At 38.6% G+C, this 21,536-nt stretch overlaps 1 protein-coding gene and 1 pseudogene across 1 annotated transcript; both read right to left on the reverse strand.

Annotated features, from left to right (window-relative positions):
- OR1A9P (olfactory receptor family 1 subfamily A member 9, pseudogene) lies at nt 1-935 on the reverse strand (annotated as a pseudogene).
- Nucleotides 19,376-20,305, reverse strand: OR1A1 (olfactory receptor family 1 subfamily A member 1). Its single transcript, NM_001391639.1, has one exon. The coding sequence runs from the start codon at nt 20,303-20,305 to the stop codon at nt 19,376-19,378; it is 930 nt and encodes a 309-aa protein (NP_001378568.1).
- Between the last annotated feature and the right edge of the window lie 1,231 nt (nt 20,306-21,536).

Raw genomic sequence — 21,536 nt, forward strand, 5'->3', positions numbered from 1 at the left:
TCACATTGGTGATGAGGAGATTCTCTTGCTGAAAAGTTTCCCCAGGGTAGCCTTCATGTCTCAATTTCTCAGACTATAGATGAAAGGATTTAATATTGGGGTCATTGCGGTGTACATCACAGTTATCACAACATCCTTTAGGCTGCAACTAGTCAGAGGGAAGAAATACATGCCCATGACTATCCTATAGGACAAAGAAACAACTGAGAAGTAGGAACCACAGGTGCAGAAGGCTTTGAGCACACCTTTGGTGGATGGAACCCGTAAGGCTGTGGAAAAGACTCGAACATAGGAGATGATGATGGATAGTAAAGGCACTGAGAAAACACCAACCCCTAGATAAATCATCCTCACATTGAATTGGATGTCACAACAGGATAGCTTAAGAAAAGGAAAATTGTCACAGTAGAAGTTGGCCACTTTCTAGTTTCCACAGAAGGACAGACAAGCTGTGAGCAGAGTGTGGGGGAAGGCATTGGTATTTCCAATCACCCAAGACCCAACAACTAGCAGGACACAAGACCGTGGACTCATAATTGTTGTGCAATGAAGCAGGAAGCTGTTGGCCACAGCACGATCATATGCCATTGCTGCTAAGATATAGTTATCTGTGTTACCCAAGGCCAACACAAAACACATCTGTGTTAGGCATCCTCCAAAGGAGATGGTTTTGGTGCCCAAGAGATGGTTGTCAGCATCTTAGGAATGGTTACAGAGGAGAAGATGTCAACCAAGGAGAGTTTGGCAAGGAGAAAATACACGGGGTTGTGAAGGCGAATGTCAGAGTGAACGACCAAGATGATGAGCAGGTTACCAATCAATGTGATGTGGTAAATGAATAAGAAGAGGATGAAGAAGAAATCTTCCTGTTCTTGCTCACCAATAACTCCAAGAAGGATGAAATCCATGTAAGAGGACTGGTTATCTTCTATCATGGACACTTTAGGGGAAAAGAGGAGAGGAAACCAGAATTATTAGTGAAGTGCTATGTGTTATGATCATCCTAAACCATCATTTTTGATTCCCACGGTTGCTGTGTCTATACCTGGGTTTACCAAATCCAGAGATAGCCAATACATGGGGGGAACATCCCTGTTGGTGAGTAGGACTAATTGACTATTAGCCCTTGACACTCACGTCTAAGAATTGAGCAATCTGTGAATCACAAGTGCTCCTCATCCCTATCCCCAGCATCATTACCCAAACTTCTAGGGTTTAATCATTTTACAAATAATAAAAGTTCATCTTCTAGATGCTAGATACTTTCTTATATCTCATGAACAAATCATAATATGTGAAAAATACAATTTATTCATCCATTTATTCATATATGTCATAATCTCTGCTTTCAAGGGTCTTACAACTTAATGGAGAAGCCTTAATAACACACTAATTTTTATTACACATGAAAAGGAAAGGACAGTATTTTGGGGTCTTTGAAAAAACATTCCACTGCAAAGGATGTTCAGTGCAAGGAGCACCCTGGAAAATTAGAAGTTGTCCTCTGACCAAACACTGAATAAGCCCAGAGCCCATGAGGTAATGTGTCTACACTGGCATCAGGTGATTTCCTTTGGTGACTCATCCAACTCCATCATGGCTTCAATTGCTTCTTAGTAGACTCTCAGGTCTTTATCTATAGGCTTGATCTCTTTTCCCTGTATTTCCATGTTCAGTCACCTCACCAACATGTCTGACCAAAGCCCATACTCTCTACATCCAACCTAAGTAGACTGCAACCTTTTTTGAGGATGAGAACAATATCTTGTTATTTTTATCTCTTCCAGAGAGATTATCATGGCATATTGTTCATTTCATGCACCAATAAGTTTGCAGTCAACAGTTCTTGAATTATATTCAGGATTTTTTATGGGTTTCCCATATTTGGGGTGCTCACGGGCACACTCATCCAGTTTATCCCTCACCTCTATATTTGATCTTGTTTATTCTTCATTTAAAATGATTTGTACGTAACTTTTATACTCATTGTCTCAGTGCTTTAGTTTTGACAATTATCATATCATTTTCTACTTCAAATATTATAATGCTCCCTTAACCACTTGACCACTGGTTCCCTCCTCTTTGATCCATATCTAGGCATAATAATTGTAGCAGAGACTACTAGCTCCTCACCCAAATCCACATTACTCTTTTCTTGGGCACTCAGCTATACCACATTTCCCAGCCTCCCTTGCACTAAGGTGCTGTTATGTAACTTATTTTCAGCCAATCCATCCATGTGTTCCAGTTCTGGGCTTCCTCTACACTCTCTTTCCTCTATTGTCAGCTGAACACAAATGGCCAAGAGGCTGAATGGGATAGTGGAGTCACATGGTGGAATGAGCCTGTGTTCCAAGTTTTTCATATCCAGGGGAGTCTCCATACACCAAGAAGACACATTAGGACATAGAGGAAAAATAAACATATTTTTCTTAAACTGTTACACATTTTGCCATGTATTTGCTACTGTAGTCCAGAATATCTTATGTAATTCACTAATTTTTCTAAAGAGACTTCTACTCAATAACTGATTCCATCTGTAATTCATTCAACCACCAATTCTCAGTGTCTCTTACAGTACACATGGGAATTATATACCAGCCAAAGGGAAGGCAGGTAAAATTATCTTTCCCGTAGATATGATGTGATTCTTCATCTTTGCACCTAAATGAATTTTGTTTTCTCTTTTGAAATGCCTTCCCTTATATTGCCACAGAATTGTAATATCTCAGAATTGATAGGTTCAGTAGAACTGGAGGCCTCAAAGACTATATGGTTATCTCATTTGGTAAGGAAGTATAAGATTAAGAGGAGGGCTTTTGCAACATGCCTGACTAAATATATGTTGACAGGTCACATTCTTATTAAAATGCATAGACTTTCTGAAAATTATAAAAGTAAAACAAAAAATACTTGTAGTCAACATAAAATAAAGAAAGAGAAATACCTAGATATGAGAAATAAAAAGAAAGCTCAAATGAAGGGTTCTAAGCCGGAGGGATGCTATGGTGGCCTCTTGAGGTTCACCATCAAGAAAAAGGTTCATTGAAAACAAAGAACGCAACCGAACTGAAAACAAAGAGGTCAATAAGACAAATAAATAAAAGGGAGACCAAAATTCAACTACGAAAATAATTAGTGCAGACAGTGATTGACTAAACAAATAATGGTTAAAAAAGCAAGACCCAATTATATGCTGCCTACAAGTGAAACATTTTAAATGAAAAGAAGCAGGCAGGTTGAGAATAAATGAATGGGAAAAGATATATCATACAAATTATATGCATAAGAAAGCTCAAATGGTTCTATTAATATCAGGTGGACTTGGAGACAAAAATATGATCAGTTTATAAACAGGGATATTCCATAATGATAAAATAGTCAATTCTTCTGGAAGTCACAACACACAAATGTGGGTGGGCCTAATAAAAAAGTTTCAAAGTACCTTGAGCAAAAGTGACTGAATTAAAGGAAGAAATGGAAAAATCCACAATGGAGACTTTTACAGATCACCCCCACAGAAGTTTATAGGACAGCTAAAACAAAGAACAAAAACAGTGAAGACACATATATGATTTACAAAAATACCAACCTAATTGATGTTTAGATAATGCTATAGTAAACAACTGCCAAATACACCTTCTTTTAAAGTGAAAATGGCATGTTAACTGAAATAGAGCATACAGTGAGCCATTAAATACCTATCAATAAATTTAAAAGAAATGAAATTAGAGAGTGCTGCCAGCATCATGGTGGAGTGAGTTGTTCCCTTTGTCTCTCTTCTCTAAGTTACAACCAGGTGGACATCCATTGACCAAAAGGAAACTTGCACAGCACACCAGAATGCCTGAGAGCTCCATGCATCTATACACCTGAAGGTGGGTGGGCTGGATCCCTAGGAGGTAGTGGAACTAGGGGAGCAACTCCCTCCCGCTCCCCTGGCAGCAGCACTCCAAAATGTGGATTCTCATCTGGTGCATACTGGTGAACAGAGGCTGAAGGGGCAGACACAGCACTCACAGCTTAGCCGTTGCCCCCACCCTCCAGCCGTGGGTGGTGCACATGTCCAGAGGCTTCAGACAACAGAGCAGTGCCAGTGACCCAGCCACCTCCCCTTCCCTTGGCAGTGGCGCTGGCCTTTCCAGCAGGAGAGGGGCAACATCCAATGTGGATTTTCCCAGCAGGGGCTGGGTGCCATGACTTGAGGTTTTAAAAGCACAACAGTATGCACCCGTGACCAGAGTATACAGAACCAGCAACTCATGGCTTAGCCCCCTGCTCCTCCTGAAGCAGTGGCAGGTGGCACCTGCGACCTGAGGCTTCAGTAATCACAGCAGAACCTGTGACACAGCTTCCAGTGGTGGCACTCCTGAAACTGCTCTACCAGCAGTGGGGGCTGCATGCAAAACCCTAGGCCCCAAGCAGTGACAGTGACACCTGTCAACCCAGCATCCCTGGCAGCAGTGCTACCAGTACACCCAGTTAACCCAGGAGGCAGATGCACAGGTGATGCACAGGACAGTAGCACCTCAGCCTGTGGAGAATCTACAGAGAGCCAATGGGGGAACATGAGTCCCAGGTGATCCCAAAAGCAGCAGAAGTTCTTGCAGCCTGGTGACCCCAGTGGCAACAACTGAGACTGCAGTGACATTGGAAGCAGAAATACACCAGCAATCTCAGAGGCACAAGCAGCACAATGAGGGCACTGACTATGCCTCTAGTAGAGGAAGTGGAGGTTGAAAAGTACAGGCTTTCAAATACAACCAGAAGCAGCTCAGAACCAAAGTAACCAAAGCCTTACCCAAATATGAAAGATGTTTGCTACCACAAATGTGCTGGCAGAGGATCAAGTCATCAAAAACCACTAAGAACTTTGTAACATGGCAGAACAGAAAGAAAATGACAACTCTTCAGAAACCAGTCTTGAAGTCACAGATGATTACAATCTAACTGACAGAGAGTTCAAAATAGCTATTATGAAGAAACTCAACAAGTTATAAGAAAACTCAGAAAGACAGTTCAATAAGCTCAGGAATAAGATGAATTAATGGAAGGAGTACTTCACCAAAGAGATTGAAACTCTAAGAAAAAAGCCAAACAGAAATTTTGGAGATGAAGAACACAATTAAAGAGATGAAAAATAAAGTAGAAAGCATTGAAAATAGAGCAGACCATATGGAAGAGAATATTAGCAAGCTCAAAGATAGACATGGAGAAATGATTCAGGTGGAAGAAGAGAGAGAACCAAGATTTAAACACAATAAAGAAATTCCATGAGAAATATCCAACTGAGTTAGGAAAAGCAACATCAGGATAATAGGTATCCAAGAAGGAGAAGAGAGAGAAAGAAAGGAACAGAAAGCTTATTCAAAGGAACAATAGCTGAGAACTTCCCAAATCGGGGGAAGGCACTGGATATAAAAGTACATGAAGCTGGGGCTGGACTGGTGGCACAGTGGTTAAGTGCCCACGTTTTGCTTTGGTGACCCAGGGTTCGCTGGTTCAGTTCCCGGGTGCGGACATGGCACCACTTGGCAAGCCATGCTGTGGTAGGCGTCTCACATATAAAGTAGAGGAAGATGGGCACGGATGTGAGCTCAGGGCCAGCTTTCCTCAGGAAAAAGAGGAGGATTAACAGCAGTTAGCTCAGGGCTAATCTTCTTTTTCTCCAAAACAAAGTACATGAAGCTAATAGGACTCCTAATTATCTCATCACAAAAAAACCTTCTCCAAGGCATACTATATTAAAACTGTCAAAAGTCAATGACAAAGAAAGAATATTGAGAGTGGTCAGAGAGGCAAAAATAGTTTACAAAGAAATCCCCATCAGTTTATTAGCATATTTCTTGGCAGAAACTCTACAGGCTAGGAGAGAGTGGAGTGATAAATTGACAATACTGAAAGGCAAAAGCCATCAGCTAAGGTTACTCCATTCAGCAACGTCATCTTTCAGATATGAAGGAGAAATTAAGACTTTTCCAGAAAAACAAAAACTGAGAGAGTTCATCATCACTAGGCCTGCCTTACAAGAAATGTTGAAAGGAACCCTCCTACGTGAAACAAAAAGGCAAAGGACTACAGAACTTCAAGCAAAGTGATAAATAAACAGACAAAAATCAGAAAATTGCAACTCTATTTAGAATAGGTAATATAAAATTATAGCACAAAATCTAAAGGGAAAGAAAGCATTGAAAATAGCTATAATCACTTCAATTTGGTCACAAACTCACAACACAAGCAAGGATAATTTGTGAAAACAAAAACATAGAAAGGGAAGAGGAAGAGGATGGAACTTATGTGGACTAATGGAGACAAGGGGCTATCATAAAATGGACTATCTCATCTGTGAGATCTTTTATACAACCCTCATGGTAATCAAAAACAAAAAACCAGAGCAGAGTTACAAATCATAAATAAAGAGAAAAGTGAGAAAAATGTGAGAAAAAGCCACTAAACTGATATGGCCAATAGAAATACAAGGAAAAAGAAATAAAGAAACTATGGAACAACCAGAAAACAAAAGATAAAAGGGAAGTATTAACCCTCATATGTCAATAATCACTCTACATGTAAATGAACTGACTTCTCCAATCAAAAGACACAGATTGGCTGGAAGGATTAAAAAACAAGACCCAATAATATACTGTCTCCAAGAGACCCATCTCAGCTTTAAAGACAAACATAGGCTGAGAGTGAAGGGATGGAAGATGATCCTCCAAGCAAATGGCAACCAAAAGAAAGTGGGTGCAGCTATGCCTAGAGCATACAAAGTAGACTTCAAGACAAAAAAGATAACAAGAGACAAAGATGGACATTGTATAATGCTAAAAGTAACATTCCACCAAAAAGACATTACACTTGTTAATGTATATACTCCTACCATGGGAGCACCAAAGTATATAAAGCAACTATTAACAGACCTAAAGGGATAAATTGACAGCAACATAATTTAACATCACATCTACATCTATGGATAGATCTTCCAGACAGAAAGTCAAGGAAACAGTGGTTTAAATGAAACACTAGGCCAGTAGGACTTAATTGATATATGGAGAACTTTCCATCTAAAAGCAGCAGAATATACATTCTTCTCAAGTAACATGGAGCATTATCAAAGATAGACCACATATTGGGAAACAAAGCAAGTCTCAATAAATTTAAAAAGACTGAAATCATATCAAGCATCTTTTCTGACCACAATGGTATGAAACTACAAGAAGAAAGCTGGAAAAGTCACAAATATGTGGAGACTAAACAACATGCTACTGAAGAACCACTGGATCAAGAAGAAATCAAAGGAGAAGAAAAAATACCTGGAAACAAATGAAAATGAAAACACAACATACTAAAACGTATGGCATGCAGCAAAAATGGTACTAAGGGGGAAGCTTATAGCAATACAGGCTTACCTCAACAAACAAGAAGAATCTCAAATAAAAAAATTTAACTTACACCTAAAACAACTAGATAAAGAAGAACAAACAAAGCCCAAAGTCAGTAGAAGGAAGGAAATAATAAAATCAGAGCAGAAATAAACAAAATAGAGACTGAAAAAAAAACCCAAAATGAAATGATCAAGGAAACTAAGAGCTGGTTCTTTGAAAAGAAACCAAAAATGACAAACCCTTAGCCAGACACACTGAGAAAAACAGAAGTCTCAAATAAATAAAATAAGAAACAAAAGAGGAGAAATTAGAATGAATACCCCAGAAACACCAAAGATTATAGGAGAATACTATGAAAAAATATATGCCACCAAATTGGATAACATAGAAGAAATGGATAAATTCTTGGAATCATACAACCTCCTAAAACTGAATCAAGAAGAAATAGAGAATATGAATAGGCCATTTACAAATAAAGAGATTGAAATAGTAATCAAAAACCTCCCCCAGAACAACAGTGCAAGACCAGATAAATGGTTTCTCTGGTGAATTCTCCCAAACACTCAAAGAAGGTTTAATACCTATCCTTATCAAACTATTCCGAAATGTTGAAGAAGACAGGATGCTGTTTAACTCATTCTATAAAACCACACTTCCCTGACACCAAAACCAGACAAGGATGACATAAAGAAGGAAATGACAGGCCAATATCCTTGATGAGCATAGATGTAAAAATGCTCAACAAAATGTTAGCAAATTGAATACACCAATACACTAAAACGATATACACCACGATCAAGAAGAATTTATTCCAGGGATGCAGGAATGGTTCAAAATCCACAAATCAACCGGTGTGATACACCACATTAACAAAATGAAGAACAAAATTCACATGATCATCTCAAGAGATGTAGAGAAAGCATTTGACAAGATCTAACATCGATTTTTGATAAAAACTCTAAACAAAATGGGCATAGAAGGAAAGTACCTCAACATAATAAAGGCTATATTTGACAAACCCAGAGCCAACATCATACTCAACAGAGAAAAACTGAAAGCCCTTCCCCTGAGAAGAGGAATAAGACAAGGATGCCCACACTCACCAGTCTTATTCAACAGAGTACTGGAAGTTTTACCAGAGCAATTAGGCAAGAAAAAGAAAAAAAAAAGTATCCCAATTGGTAAGGTAGTAGTGAAACTCTTGCTGTTTGCAGATGACATGATTCTATATATAGAAGGCCCTAAAGAATCCACCAAAAACTACTGCAAATAATTAGCAAATACAGTAAAGTTGCAGAGTACAAAATCAATATACAAAAATCAGTTGCCTTTCTATACACCAACAATGAACTAGTAGAAAGAGAAATCAAGAATGCAGTCCTGTCTACTATCACAACAAAAAGAATAAACTACCTAGGAATATACTTAACCAAGAAGGTGAAAGGCCTACACTCTGAAAACTCTAAGACATCATTGAAAGAAATAAAAGCAGATGTGAAGAAATGGAAAGATATTCCATGCTTATGGATTGGAAGAACAACAAACATAGTTATAATGTCATTACCTAAAGTAATCTACAGATTCAGGGAATCTCAATCAGAATCCCAATGACATTTTCCATGGAAACACAACAAAGAATCCTAAAGTTTATATGGAATGACCAGACACCCTGAATAGCCAAAGCAGTCCTGAGAAAAAAGAAAAAAGTTGGAGGCATCACAGTCCAGGACTACTACAAAGCTATAGTAATGGAAACAGCATGGTACTGACAAAAATGGCACACAGATCAATGAAACAGAATTGGGAACCCAGAAATCAAACTAGATATCTGTGGACAGCTAATCTTCAACAAAAGAGCCAAGCACATAGAATGAAGAAAAGAAAGTCTTTTCAATAAATGGTATTGGGAAAACTGGACAGCCCCATGGGAAAGAATGAATGAGAACGATTATCTTTTTTTTTTTTCTGCTTTACCTCCCCAACAACCCCCCCCCCCCAACCGCACAGAGTTGTATATCTTAGTTGCATGTCCTTCTAGTTGTGGGATGTGAGACACAGCCTCAACGTGGCCTGATGAGTGGTGCCATGTCCTCGCCCAGGATCCGAGCCCTGGGCCGCTGCAGCAGAGCGCCTGAACTTAACCACTCAGCCACAGAGCCGCCCCCGAGAACGATTATCTTACACAATGCACAAAGGTGAACTCAAAATGGATTAAAGAGTTGAATGTAAGACCTGAAACCATGAAATTCCTAGAAGAAAACATAGGCAGTATGCTCTTTGATATTGGTCTTAACAGTATCTTTTTGAATATCTTGTGTCCTCACGCAAGAGAAACACAGGAAAAAATAAACAAATGGGACTACGTCAAACTAAAAGGCTTCTGGATAGCAAAGGAAACCATGAACAAAACAAAAAGACAACCCACCAACTGGGATAAAATATTTGGAAATCATGCATCCAATAAGTGGTTAATTTCCAAAATATTTAAAGAACGCATGCAACTTAACAAAAAACCGAAAAACCCAATTCAAATATGGGCAGAGGATATGAACAGACATTTTTCCGAAGAAGATATACAGGTGGACAACAGGCACATGGAAACATGTTCAACATCACTAATTACTAGGGAAACGCAAATCAAAACTACCATGAGATGGCACCTCACACCCATCGGAACAGCAATTATTAAAAAGACAAGAAATAACAAGTGTTGGAGAGGATGTGGAGAAAAGAGAATCTTTATACACTGTTGGTGGGAATGCAATTTCCTGCATCCACTATGGAAAAGAGTATGGAAACTTCTCAAAAAAACAGAAATAGAACTACCATATGATCCAGCGATTCCACTTCTGGGTACTTATCCAAAGAATGTGAAAACACTAATTTGAAAAGGTATATGCACCCATATGTTCATTGCAGCATTATTCACAAAAGCCATGACTTGGAAGCAACCTAAGTACCCATCAGCAGATGAATGGATAAAGATGTGGTATATATATACAATAGAATACTACTCAGCCATAAAAATGATGACATTGTGCCATTTGTGACTATGCGGATGAACCTTGAAGGTATTATACTAAGTGAAATAAGTCAGACAGAGAAAGACAAAAACCATATGATTTCACTCATATGTGGAAGATAAACAAACAAACAAACATATGGATAAAGAGAGGTGGGAGGAGGGGGAAAGGGATAAACGGGTTTGTATGTATGGTGATGGATGGAAACCAGACTATTGGTGGTGAACAAGATGCGGTCTATATAGAAGCTGAAATACAATGGTATACACCTGAATTTTACACACTTATTAACCAATGCAACCTCAATAAAATGATAAAAAAAAAAAGAAAAGAAAAAAAGAAATTGAGTTATATAGATATGTTCTCTGACAACAATGGAGTAAATTAGGAATCAAGAATCAGATATTGAGTAAACTCAAAAGATTTGGAAATTAACACTCTTCTGAATACTGCATGGATCAAAGAAGAAATAGAAAACAGCTGAATTCTCATATCTGCTTCCGCATTCAGTCTGCTTGCATTATCTTGGATTGGTTGAAAAATGTGAAGACAATCTGGCCTTACATATAATTGGAAGAGCGAGGTGTATTTTAATAGTCTTTTCAAATAATTTTGGATATTCTTTGTCAGCATTACACCAAAGCTCAATGAATCATAATTTCTTAAAGGTTAAGTGCAGTGTGGAATCCGACTTCATATCAATAAACTTTTCATCCAATGTTACATTAAACTCTATTGCTATATCTTGAACTTTACATGCTTTTGTCACATCATGCGTTTGTCACATAGAAAATGTAGTTTCACTGTGTTAACGCAGATCTTCCAAATGTTTAAACATTTTATTATATAATATTAAAAAAATCACATTTGTTAAAATCATCACCAATCTCATCACAAAAGTCTTTAATTATTCACAAGCTATCAAGGTTACAGTGTCAGATACAAGTTTTCAAAAATCTTATTTTCTTGAAAGCTTGAATTTTATTGTTGGCCACAAATACTGTTGTTTTCTGTGAAGGTTAGGCTCACTGCATTCATTTTTAATAAATATCTGTCAAATACGCAAGTCTAAATAACCATAGTCTGTCAGTTGTTTCTTTAACTAAAATAGTATTTCAGGAAAAACGTGGCTCATCTAGCTCCTAACTCAGTCTCAAAAGTGCTTTTCCTCGAGACAAGCTTTGTATTCAGCAGGCAGCAGAAGGGCTTTACGTGAACTTCACATTAAGTATATATATTTCAAATGATGTGTACGTAGAGTTAACGAAAGTAATAATTCTAACTGCTTCATCAAGGACCTTTTAAAGTGAAACTGGCCTTTAAAAATAAAAAAAAAAGATTTTTACTGAAAATGTGCGATGGTGAAGAATACAATGATGACCAGTATGGTTTGGTCCCACTGCCTTGCTTCATGGAAAGACACCAGCAGTTTTACCCACCCTTGCTTTTGCATCAGTGGTGCAAATATAACACAGTGAAAAAAGCAAATAATGTCTTGATATTATTTGGAAGACAGTTTTGATGTCACGGGACCCTGATGGATCCGGGAACTGTGCTTGGAAAACTGCAGCTGGAGAGCATGATTAATGGTATGAAAATAAAGCCCCTGACAATGTGTCGTCATCGGTGGCTTTCTTCAGAAGATGATGCCCAAACTGAATTATGGAGGACAAATTATTTGGATGGAGATGGGAGAAGAAAAGAGATAAAAAGGGAGTGCTAAACAGTGGTGGGCAAGATGAACAAAGGCCCAAGGTCAGTCTGAGCATTGCCTGATCAGGGAACTGCAATTGGTTCAATTTGGCTGGAGCAGAAAGGGCAGAGTTCTGAAAGCTGTGGAGGAGACCTTGATGGAATTTAAGCAGGAGAGAGACAGGATTAGGTATGCGTTTTGGAAAAGTTGCCCTGGGACCACGTGGCTGATAAACTGATGTATGTGTTGAGGGCCTGAATTATGGCTGCATTTACTAGGATGGAGAATAGAGAAAGATACAAGAATGACAAGGAGGTTTATCCACAGAAATTAGTGACTTATTGGATGGAGATGAGTGAGGGAGAGCAAAGAGCATCAAGGATGATGCCTAAAGTCCAGGAGTAATTTTACTGGTTACTTTGGAAGACCACCACTTTCTCCCCTGAATTTAAAACATTTATTTGAATTTCTTCTTATACAATATTTTACACATGTATAAAAGTAGAACGCTACATGAAACTCTTTTATTTATATTTTATACTGAATATGCATATATTATATTTTAATACACATATTTTTATTGTATAATTTATACATTAAAGTTATATATTGGTTATATAAGGTTATATTTATTCAAGCATGTACTAGAAAATACTCCTAAAAATAGCACCATAATTTCGTGGGTATCCTTATTTAGCTAAGTACAAAAGAATGAGCCAACAGTCACTGACTCTTGACCAAACTTGCCTGTTTTATCTACAACCTCTACTGCATCCCACCCAACCATCCTTTTGCATTACTTTGAAGCAAATCCCAGACATTCTATGATTTCATTGGTAAATATTTCTGTGTGTACCTGTGAAAATAGGGACTTAAAAGAAATCCCACCAGACCTTTATATCACCTAAAAAACCCCTTGATTTGTTTATATAATTAAATATCCAGTTATGGTTCACATTTCTCCATTTGCCTTATACACTTAAAAATAATTTATAGTAGGGGCCCCGTGGTATAGTGCTTAAGTCCTGTGTGCTCTGCTTTGGCAGCCCAGGTTCGCAGGTTTGGATCAAAGGCATGGACCTACACCAGTGTCAAGGCATGCTTTGGTGGCTACCCACATATGGAGTAGAGGAAGATTGGCATAGATGTTAGTTCAGGGCTAATCTTCCTCAATCAGAAAAAAAAAAGAGGAAGATTGGCAACAGATGTTAGCTCAGAGCGAATCTTCCTCTCCAAAAAAACATTTACTGTTTGAATCAGAATTAAATGAGAGTCATACATTGCAGTTGGTTAAAGGAAGAACTGGGAGCTGAACACAGGGATTTGGCCTCATTGGTGCAGAGCTATTTTCTACCCCTTTTTGTAGGGCTACAGAAGGAAAATCCTAGAATTGAGGCAGACGCATATGTCACCTGGAATAGTGCTTCTCTAACTGTAATGTGCACACAACCCCCAGGGACCTTGTGGAAGTGCAGCTTCTGGTTCAGCAGGTCTGGGGTGGGGCCTGAGATTCTGCATTTCCAGCAAGCTCCTAGGTGATGGGGTGCTGATGAATGGTGAAGCACACTTTAAATAGCAGGGCTCTAGAATACTTTCCTGCCTGGAGAAGATATTCTCTTGTGACATCCCTGCCTGGTGAACTTGTTACTCAGTGAACTAGCCTATTCTTTTACAACACATTTATAGTTAGAATCCTCTCCTCTTTCATGTACAGAACCAATGTCTCTGCTACTTTAACTTCCTTTGCTTGGTCCTATCCTGGATGAAAACTCCACAGCAGAGCATAGTACCTAATATTAGGTAAACAAATATTAGGTAAAGAGATATTGGTTGAGGTGGAATTAGTCATAAATCTGCACACTGAAGCTACAGAGAATAAATATAATCCCTTTGATAGTGGACAGATTCTAAATACTCAAAAATCACAACCATCCCATATTTCTGTGGTTGTTGCTTTTAAACAACAACCGTAGGAGGAGAGATGGATATGTACATCTCAAAGTACCTATTACCCCACATACCACTTGGATCTTACTCATTCTTTGTGTCTATTTTAGATGTTTATCACAAAGATCTGTCTCTGATGCCTCCATTTATACCTTCAGATGATGGGAAGTGAACAACCAGAAGGTGATAAGGGAGCCCACAACTGTTCCCTTTCACTTGGAGCTAGAGAGGCAGCAAACCATAGTGGTTGAGAGCATAGATTCTGGAGTCGGACCACCAGGGTTTGAATCACAGCATCACCACTTACTACCTGAGTGACCACGGGTAGGCTACGTAACTTCTCCATGTCTGAGGTTCCCTGTGTAAAATCAGGATAACAGTAATAATTAACTCTCAAAGGAAGCTAACATTTGTAAAGTGCTTGTCACACAGCTCAATGTTATATGTATTTTTGTTAAATATGTGAGTTCCTGGTGTGGAAAAGGTTGGGATCACTGAGGAACAGGAGCCTATTTCATAGCACCTGGGACAGGGAAGGGCTAGGGGTTGAGGCAACATGAGATCTTTCAAGGCTTTCTGGGACCATCTGAGAGTACATCCCCACTGCTCCTTATTAACTCCAGACAATGAGCAACTGTCCTCAGAGGACACCTGAGTCTTGCTATCTCTTCAGGAATAGGGAAGGCATAATTTTAGAGAAGGAATGCATTCTCTACTTTGAGTTTTGCCTAAACTCATGGCCTGATGCCACATATTTTAAATTTTCCCATGACTTCTTGGAAAACCAGAAGCACAAATGGAGTAAGACAGCTGTGATTTATGTTACAATCATGTGTTACTTGTGGAATTCTTCGGCATCTCCTTCAGACTGCACTGGACAAATTTGGATCGACAGATTTAGGGTGGTCTGGATGGAAACAGTGAAGGATAATCTCTCTCTTCTGCTTCAGAGTTTGATAACTTCTATATGAGTCGATGTTTCCCATTTCTGCCCTATAGCTCGTGTTCTACTAAGGGCGGAGTGTGCTTTCTGCTGTCAAAGTTCTAGCCATGTCTCTTGCTAGTGCACACATCTGACTGACTTAGTTATCCCTTGGTATTTTGTATCTCCCCTATGGGTCAGCTGTGGAGTTGAGGAAGAGCATTAGTCATGAGAAAACTGAGCTCAAACCCTAGACCTGCATCTTACTAATTGAAAGACATTGACTAAGTCACTTCACCTTTCAGAGATATGGCTTTCTTATCTGTAAAGGAGGGCTATTTCCATCTATGCTACTGGGCTATCTTGAAAATTAAAAGAGATAATAATGTATGTAATATGGTAAATACACATGACTACACATATATGTATATTTGATATTTAATGAAACATCTACTTTTTCTAAACCTGCATGGCATGTCTTGAATTTCCCTTGTAGCATTTGTTTGTTAGATATTGCTTCAATATTTTTCAATTGAGTGCCCACTCAAAATTACTGTGATGATACACTATGCTATGTGCTTTGACTGATACAAAAATGAGACAAACATGTAGCTTTACATCAGCTCTAGATTGTACAAGTGTCTTACTTCCCACACAGGAGTCCTCATTCTGCATCATGGCCCCCTTTCTTGAAATGTAGTTAACCTTGTACACAAGAGTCTCAGGCTTGGGTCTCAGTCTCATACTCTTAAATGATTTCATCTATTTCTGTAACTGTACTTATCAATCTCACAGTGACCCATGCTCTGTTAATTTTACTCCAAAGTTTAATGTCTTCATTCTTTATTTAGTTGAATACCTCCATGAAAATGTCCCACAGGAACCCTTGAAATTATGCCTCCAAAAGAACTAATTTTTTAAAATTACTCTCTTGTTCACTATTTTCATTAAAAACATCATTTTCCGTTTAGTAGCTCAACCTCAAAACCTTGAAGAGTGGCCAGCCTGGTGGCACAGTGGTTAAGTTAGCACATTCTGCTTCAGTGGCCCAGGGTTTGCTGGTTTGAATCCCAGGTGTGGACCTATGCACCACTTGTCAAGCCTTGCCGTGGCAGATATCTCACATATGAAATAGAGGAAAATGGGCACGGATGTCAGCAAAAAAGAGGAGGATTGGTGGAGATGTTAGCTCAGAGCTAACCTTCTTAAAAAAAAAAAGCAAACCTTGAAGACAACTCCTTGCTTACTACTTTCATAAAAATTACCACATTCTATTGTTTCTATTTCCACATTACTTTTGCCTCAAGCTCCTTTATCTATATCTTCACTGTTTCTTTCGCTTTCTCTAAGAGCTGCCTAATTAGACTCGTGGTCTTACCACTCCTCCCTGCCCCCTTACTTCTCCTTGTCTGTCTAATCTTAATGCAAGACAAACTCTCATCATTGCTTCATGCAGAGCTTTTATCTATCTATCTATCTATCTATCTATCTATCTATCTATCTATCTATCATCTGTCTATGTGGATAATATTGTAAACACCCCTAGACCCACCATGCAACCTGAAAGTTAGGTCTTCAGTATTAACTTGCATCTGACTACATGGTGCCTTCAGTTGCACTCTCTTGACTCTTCACCTCTTGAATTTCCTCTCATCCTGAATCCTGTGTTCATCTTTGCCTTGCTTTTGTTTTTAATGCATATATATCTATTCCCTAAAAGTTTATTTTTTTGGTTGCCTTAGCTGTTTACAACCTTATAAAAGGGTATCAATAATAGTCTTTTTGGACTTACGTTTTTCAGATATTACTATTATGTTGTTAAGATTCAGCCAAATTGTAGCAGGTCTCTGTGGTCCATTCAGAAAAAGAGGGATTTCTCTACTGGTTGGAGTGACTGATCAAATTACCAAGGACACTGTGTTGCTACTACACAATGAGGGGCATGGAGGACGATGTCTATAACTATGCCTGGGATGCTTTTTGTGTTTCCATGCCCAATGGCAGAGATTAATAATGACTACAGCAACCAAAAAAAGGAAAACAGACAGTACTATTGAGGACTCAGAACCCTCAAGAATGAAAGTTTGGGTCACCTCAACAGGTGAAGACTGAGTGGCAGCTGTTTGGCACCTGCCTTCAGGATATGGGTATCAGATATGGATACTTCCTCTGAGCTCCTAGGTTCTGATCTCACCATTATTCCCTTGTTTAACTATGGGAAGTAACTTCTTCCTGAAGTTAATAATCTCCAGTTACTTTGGCATCGACCTTTTTTCTCCTTTAGTCTCTTTCAGGACACACTAAGTGTCTACTTTCTTGTACTAATTCTTGGTTTAAAAATACTAGATGTGATTTCTGTCTCCTGAATGGACCCTTACTGACCCAAACTGGCATTCCAGCTATAGAGTCTTTTCCAGGGTTAGTCAATTCCTGGACATTGGTACATGAAGTAATTTAAGTTATGGTGTTAAAATGACTCCAGGACAGCATGTTTGACAGAATCAAAGGGAGATGGCTGAGACAAAGACTTGACATATAGGAGAAATGATTTTTATTTGCATTTAAAGTTACAGACACATATAGATTCTTATGATTATTTTGGAAATATAATAGAGGAGGTCAATATCCCTCATCTAAATTAAAACAGAGGAATAACGTGAGACTGACAGAGCAGTCACATTGTATGGAGTTCTCCTAACAGTCTACCTCCTCTGCTCTTCTTTTATACTATCCTCTTTGGCACTTAATATTTCACTATGGGAAATGTTTTACATATCTCATATGATTTGGCCTTCTTGAATTTACCCATAACAGCAAAATTAACCTTGTGGCATTCATTATTTAAACATAATATTGCAGGATTCATTTATTCGTTTAATACAAATTTATTAAGTAGTTACTAACGTCAGCATTGTCTAAGTGCTGAAGATATAACAGTGAACAAATCGGATGCCAAATCTTCACATTCTTGTGGGGAGAGACAGACAACATATCTATGTAACATTTTCATTGGCCAAACTTGAAAATTCCCTAAATGAAATACCTTCATTCCCTCCATGATTTGGACATTCATTCACACAGGTTCACATGCATTTGTAATAAAATACTTTCTGGTTAAAAAGAAGATATTTTTGATAGTTCTCATCCTTGGTGTTCTAGAGACCCAGAAAGCACTAAAAGGTGAATAATGTCATCTTCCAACATCCATGGATAAATTCTTGGTAATGTGAATTTTCTATAGAAGACAGAAATTTCATATTTTTACTGGCAGTTAAAAGTAGTAGATGATAGAACAACTTGCACACTGTTCCAAGATACATTCAACCCATCTTTTCAAAAAATGATCCTGTTTGGAAATATGATATTTAAGTACAATCACACACATTACTAATGTTTTGAAAATGTTTTATGATTTTCTCATGAACAGAATCCAATATTAGGTAGTGGAGTTCCTTAATGGGTATTTAGTGACCTGCTGGATTAACTATCTTTGTTTGGGGAAACCACATACATAATCAGGGTTGGTCATCCTGAATCAAAGCTTCGTGTTCCCTGGGCTATGTTGGAGAAAAATGACCACATCATTTTCAATACTGCTCCTTTTTCTTCATTTATTTGGCATCCCAATTTTTTGTCACTTCATTTCATGTTACAATTAATTAAATCGCACTTATTGTTTTAATTGAACCAGAATGTTTATTACTTTAAAATGCAATAACTCTACTGATGACTATCCTCTTAGTTATATTTCAGGGAGAATCTTGTGCTCTTTAGGAACAGTCTAGCTTAATCATGAACACAGGAAGAATAAAAATATCTCCCCAGGCCAGTTCCTTTAAAGATTTTAATGGATGGGCAAATAATGTCTGGTCTGCTAATGTCTGATCATTATCAGATTACAATTCAAAGACTGATCTTTGCATTTGTTCATGCCACTTTCCACCAAGAATTGTTGTGTACACGTGCCCTAGGAGGCTTGTAATCATAGTAGGGGTGATTCAGCATAATAGTCCAATAAATATTGACATTTGAATAGTCATTTATAGCTTTCAAATCATGGACTAGTGTGATCCTTACACCCTGTGACAGTGGTGGAGCAGATGTTAGTATTCCTAAAGTAGACGTAGAAATTGAGCTTCAGACCTTCTCAACTTTACTCTGCTATTCAGTAGCTTAGCTGAGAAGTGAACTCAATGTTCCTGTGCTGCCACTCTGCCAAAAGGACAATAAAGTTTACAAAGTGAGAATTTCAGTAAGATATATCATGTATTGTTAGAAACTTCTGAGAAGAATTTCTAACTGGAAAGATCAAAGTTGCCTTCTTGGAGCGGGAGGACACTGGGACTGGATTTTCAAGTGCATCCTAAAGGGTAACTGCAGTCTTCAATGTATGACCTCACCTTGGTTATGAGGAGATTCTCTTGTTGAACAGTTTCCCCAGGGCAGCCTTCATGTCTCGATTTCTCAGACTATAGATGAAAGGATTTAGCATTGGGGTCAGTGCCACGTACATTACAGTTATCACCGCATCCTTTAGGCTATAACTAGTCAGAGGGCGGAAATACATTCCCATGACTGTCCCATAATACAAAGAAACAATTGTGAGGTGGGACCCACAGGTGGAGAAGGCTTTATGTACACCTTTGGTGGATGGAACCCGTAAGACTGTGGAAAAGACCCGAACATAGGAAATGATGATGCATAGTAATGGCACAGAGAAAACCCCAACTCCTAGGTACATCATCTTCACATTGAAGTGGATGTCAGAACAGGACAGCTTGAGCAAAGGAGTAATGTCGCAGTAGAAGTTAGCCACTTCCTGGTTGCCACAGAAGGACAGACTAGCTGTGAGCAGAGTGTGTGGGAAGGCATTGGCATTTCCAACCACCCAAGACCCAACAATTAGCAGGACACAAGACCGTGGGCTCATAATTGTTGTGTAATGAAGCGGGCGGCTGATGGCCACAGCACGATCATATGCCATTGTTGCCAAGATATAGCTATCTGTGTTACCCAAGGCAATCATGAAATACATTTGCGTTAGGCATCCCCCAAAGGAGATGGCTTTGGTGCCCATGAGATGATTGGCCAGCATCTTAGGGATTGTTACAGAGGAGAAGAAGATGTCAACAAAGGAGAGGTTGGCGAGGAAAAAGTACATGGGTTTGTGAAGGAAAATGTCAGAGCAAATGGCCAAGATTATGACTAGGTTACCAATCAATGTGATGGGGTAAACAAACAGGAAGAGGATGAAGAAGAAGTATTCCTGTTCCTGCTGACCGGTAACTCCAAGGAGGATGAAATCCAGGGTAGAGGATTGGTTTTCTTCTCTCATGGCTGCTTTGTTAAGAAAGGGGAGAGGAATCCAGAATTATTAGTGAAGTTACTGTGTGTAAAAAACTTCCTTATCTGCCAGTTTCCATTCAAATGATCAGCCATCTCTACAACTGAATTTATTAAATCAAGAGATAGCCAATATTTTGGGAAAATTTCCTTGTTAGTCAGTGTGACTAATCAACAATTAGCCCTGGACACTCATGTCTAAGAAGTGAGAAATCTATGAATCAGAGGTGTCCATCCTCCTCCATCCCTTCACCACCACCCAAACACCCAGGATTTAATCAATTTACAAATACTTAATACTCATCCTACATGTGCCACATACTTTGTTAGGCTTCTGGAAAAATCACAAATATGTGGAAAATACAATTTATTAATCCACTTATTCAACATGTAAGACATAGTCTCTCCTCTCATGGACTTTACAACTTAGTGGAAAAGCCAGAATCACACGCTGATGTTATTATACATGATAAGGAAACAACAGCATTTTGGAGTCTTTGACAAAATGCTCCAATGCAAAGAGTGTGTGAAAACAAGAATCAACCTGAAAACTAGGAATTATTCCAATGATCCAACTCATAGTAATTCCAGAGCCAGGTAACTAACAGCTGTCCACCCTGACGTTAGAAGGTTGTAAATCACAAAGACCACTGACTTTAGGTCTTAGCAAAAACAAACCTATTGAACTTCCTCCTCAAGTGTCCCATTGTCAAAGACGACTTTCACCACCTCATTTGATAGGCTTTGTCTCTTCACTTGATACTAGCCAAAAGGCTGAGAAATGATAGTGTTTGTCTCTGGAAAACTCTGTAATACAGATAATCAGAAAGCTTTTCTCTTCAGTCTTCTCTTTCCTTTCTTTCTTATTTCTTTTGGTGGCTCATCCAACTCCATAGTCACTTTAAGTGCTGCTTAGTAAACTCTCAGGTCTGTATCTGTAGGCTTTGTCTCTCTTTCCCATATTTCTACATTCAGCCATTTTGCAACATGTCTGTCCAAACCCCAGACTCTGTATATCCAACCTAGGTAGTTTGCAAGCTTTTTTGAGGATGAACCATACTTCACTTATTGTATCCCCCCAGGGAAATCACTGTGGAATATTGACCACTGTAAGAACCAGTAAGTTTGCACTTAATATTTCTTGGGTTAAATAAAGGTTTATTTCTTGGATTCCCCACATGTGGGATCCTTACAGCACACTCATCCAATTTATCCCTTACTTC

Source organism: Equus caballus, chromosome 11 (genome assembly GCF_041296265.1).
Source record: "Equus caballus isolate H_3958 breed thoroughbred chromosome 11, TB-T2T, whole genome shotgun sequence".
Classification (NCBI taxonomy): Eukaryota; Metazoa; Chordata; class Mammalia; order Perissodactyla; family Equidae; genus Equus; species Equus caballus.